The following is a 3,635-nucleotide window of genomic DNA, read 5'->3' as shown; positions in this document are numbered from 1 at the left end:
TATATAGAAAAACGTTATATGAACAGATTAAAGGAATTGTAATTTTTAATTTTTTTTTAATTTGTTTGAGCAAAATCGGACCAGTGGTTCTCGAGTTATGTCAAAAAAAGACCACCAAAGGTGACAATTTCCCCTATATGATAGTTATATATATATCTCGATTCCTAGACGTGACCCAGCGAAACGCCGAGACACGTATAACTTGTTTTTGACCGATATAACATTTCCCGTTGGTTTCATCCCATCCCGATTTTGACTGTCGCAAAGTGTTATTATTTATTGAGTTTTTTTTTTTGCTAAAAAAATAACCTTGGATATTATTTTGGTCGGAAAATAATCGCAATTTTTTGAGTTTTATTTTTTGCTTAGAAAATTAAAGTTATTCTTTTCTTTCGAAAAGAAAACTTATTTTTTGGATTTTTTTTTGCTTGGAAAGTAAAAGTAGCATCTGATGGTTTTTTAAGATGCGTTAGCGAACGGCCTGCAAATGATCACGATCCTGACGTGATGGAGGCTAACAGACCTTGGGATCGCATTCATCGTGTCGATTAACATTGGGATGTTGTTGTTGTTGTAGCGGCTACAACAACCCCGCTCAAATCGGTTAATATCTTAGTCGTTGACGTAAAGTTCCACTAACGGCAGCCCTAAGAAACGTGCAACCTCAATAGGGTCGGTCCACAAGGACAAACGCTTTAGGGTTGTCGGGTTTTCCGGGCATAAGAAGAGTCTGCTCAGGTATTAGTTTAACCTGCTGCAGTAGCCACAGCGAAGTTGGGCTATTGTGGTTCTAGTCTCCCGAGGCAGATGGTTGTGTGTCCGGTGGTTGTGCGCCTAGAACGGCATTCACAGGGCTGTAGTCTACATAACTCGAGACTGACTCCCTGTGAATGCCGTTCAGGGCCTGTCGAAAAGCTGACGGGACCAGAGGTTGTTAAATGAACATCTGGACTTCGTCCGTCAGTTCGTAGAGATGCCTCCTGACGTGCCTGGGCGAGGGCTCTTCTGCAAGCAGTTGCCCATTTGGGTGACCACGTCTATGGCTCTCAACAAGGAACTGCTTGCAGAGCATTATATTCTGCTCCTTGATCGGGAGCAATTTCGCCTCGTCGTGTAGGTGGTGTTCAGGCGACATCAGAAGGCATCCAGTCGCTGTCGTAGTGCGGTGTAGGACTCAGCTCCTTAAGTAATAATATTTTATACTCGGTAAGGTTTTTGAGAAAGCGCATTATCCAATAAATCGCTATCATTAACTTTTCTGGGTCAACACCAGCAGCGGCGGTGGCACCAACGATATACAAAAAATTCGCTTTTCTCCGATAACAATAACTTTTATTATTGCTGCTACGTATTAAGCTCACGTTGCTGCTCGCCGACATGCAATTGTCATTACCGTGTATAGCCATTGGCGTTTTTGGTGGTCATCATTTAAATCGTCCCTGGCTAGATGCATGCAAATAAATATACATATGTATATACGAACATACACACAAACATATGCAGACGTCAAGCTATACCATAAATTTGTTATTGTGTGCCATTAAAATGATGGCTGCATGCTGATTTCCATAGGCAATGACAACACCAAGTGGCGAGGAAAAGCAACGCAGCAGTGAAATGAATGCGAAGCATGAACCAACAGGCAGACACAGTTCGCGGATTATGTGTGCAGTTCTCAAGCTTCGTTGCAGAAGTAGAAATCAATTTGATTAATTGAAATCATGCAAAACTCATAATAATTATAATTTTGAATTTTATTATAAAATGTTGTAATCAGGGATATCACAGAGTCCGTCGGAGTCCGATTTTTCGTGAATTCTACGTAAATCTGTCATGGAATTCGAATAGCTACGAACGTAGCGTATACTTTGAATACACACGATCGTAGCGATTCGGCTTCAGTGATCGCATTTTCGTCGATTTCACGAAAAATCGGACTACGATGAATTCTGTTATAGCCACCAATACTAGGGCTTAGTACATACATATTATCTACCATAATGTTCAAATAAAAACAAAAGCGGTAAATTATACAGTTGATTCTTTAACTCTTTGACTCCAATGTTTCATAACATTTGTATTCATTCAGAAGACATCTATCTAGTCAACAGTGTAACTAGAACTCAGTAATCTTAATTAAATTATACCCTTATACCCCTTTTCGTGCCCTCGTCTACAATATTTGCCACCGAAGAAGAGTAAGGCGTCTTTGAAAGTTCTACTGGTTTTTTTACTTGTCTTTCGACCCTTCTCTCTGGATCATGGTCCTCAACGACGTCCTGGTGGATGCTGTCGGGTTATTGCCTGCGCCGACAACGTGTTACTTATCGCTTCTGATAAGCTTGTGCATTCTCTCTTGTAGGTCACAAATGGTTGCTAGTTGCAGACTTGCTATTAGTAATATGTTACCCGTACTGACAGCATTAAGTACCTGGAAGTGATGGTGGACAGTCAGAAGCCAAATATTGAGTACCGAGTAAAAGTGCACCAGTTGTCCTATTATACTGCTGCAAAATCGCCATTGGAAAGAAGTAGCTTAAATAACTAAATAATTACAAATGTAAGTTAGAATATTATATAGTATGTAATTACGAATTAGTTTTATTCTGTAATAAAATCTAAAATACATATCTTCCCTTGGACAAGTTCGTTGGTTCTAATAGTAAATAAACAAATATGTAAATAAATTCACTCGAAAGTTTTCAAGTGCTAAAAAATACATTTGACTATGTACATCTCTCTCTCATCTTAGCAGTATGTTCAAAATACTATTGCAAATGTGTTTTAATTAATTTATGTTGTGTGCGTTGAACAATAACATGAAGAAAAAAAGTTGCTAAAGAAAACGCATAATACAGCTACTTAAGCGGAAGCACCAGTAGCTTTAACTCAGCGGCAGCACTACATATCGTTTGGATCCTTCCAGCCATATTTCTGCTTCTTGCCCTGCTTATAATACTTATCACCATTTCCGTTCTTATATCCGTTGTAGCCACGCCCATCCTCTTTCGATTGCTTCGGCGGCGCGCAGTAACATGTACGCTTTTGCGAATCCAAATATGATTTACAACCTAGCGTTAAGGTACCAGTGAATAGCACTTTGGCAGCAGCTTTACAGCTGGTTATGAGATATTCACTGCCAACGGATTTATCAATGGTGTCGCAATACTTGTAAAGACAGCGCTTGAAATCCAAATCACATAGCTCCTTGTTGCTGTTACATGTGTCATAGCAAATATCGTGCTCATTACAGCAGTTCTCCATTTCTACCGCGGGCAAGTATTCGGTGTTGATGCGTAGACCTAGCGAGCCACAGCCATCGGCTGTGGGGGTGTAAAGTTTATTCTGGACGGGACGTACATCTGAAAAAGACGGAAAATAATTTAATCTGCCTTTAAAGAGTGTATTCAAAGTTGACGAGGTGTACTTTATAGGGCATTCGCACGAGGCGATTTTTCAGGCAACTTTTAGTTGAAAGCAAAAATCGCCTCGTCCGAACGGCCTTTCAACTAATCGCTTTCAACAAAGTTGGTCGCCAGCCAACTTTGAGCTCGTTCAACTTTTTTTCCTTGCAACCCTGTGTTTGTTTACATTCTGTATCAGTGTTGGGAAATGAAATTGTTCCTTCAGTACGA

The 3,635-nt window shown here is 40.1% G+C and overlaps 1 protein-coding gene across 1 annotated transcript; it reads right to left on the bottom strand.

Moving 5' to 3' along the window:
• Positions 1 to 1,843: 1,843 nt before the first annotated feature.
• On the bottom strand, positions 1,844 to 3,362 carry LOC108381611 (group XIIA secretory phospholipase A2-like; the record flags this gene model as incomplete). Its single annotated transcript, XM_017638029.1, has 2 exons — positions 1,844 to 2,376; positions 2,432 to 3,362. A coding segment is annotated over one exon (461 nt), but the record flags the coding sequence as incomplete, so codon positions are not given.
• Between the last annotated feature and the right edge of the window lie 273 nt (positions 3,363 to 3,635).

Source organism: Rhagoletis zephyria, unplaced genomic scaffold (assembly GCF_001687245.7).
Source record: "Rhagoletis zephyria isolate East Lansing unplaced genomic scaffold, Rhagoletis_zephyria_1.1 Rzeph_scaffold_23104, whole genome shotgun sequence".
In the NCBI taxonomy this organism is placed as follows: Eukaryota; Metazoa; Arthropoda; class Insecta; order Diptera; family Tephritidae; genus Rhagoletis; species Rhagoletis zephyria.
Note: the sequence above shows the minus strand (reverse complement) of the source record. Positions and strands in the feature narration are given on the sequence as shown.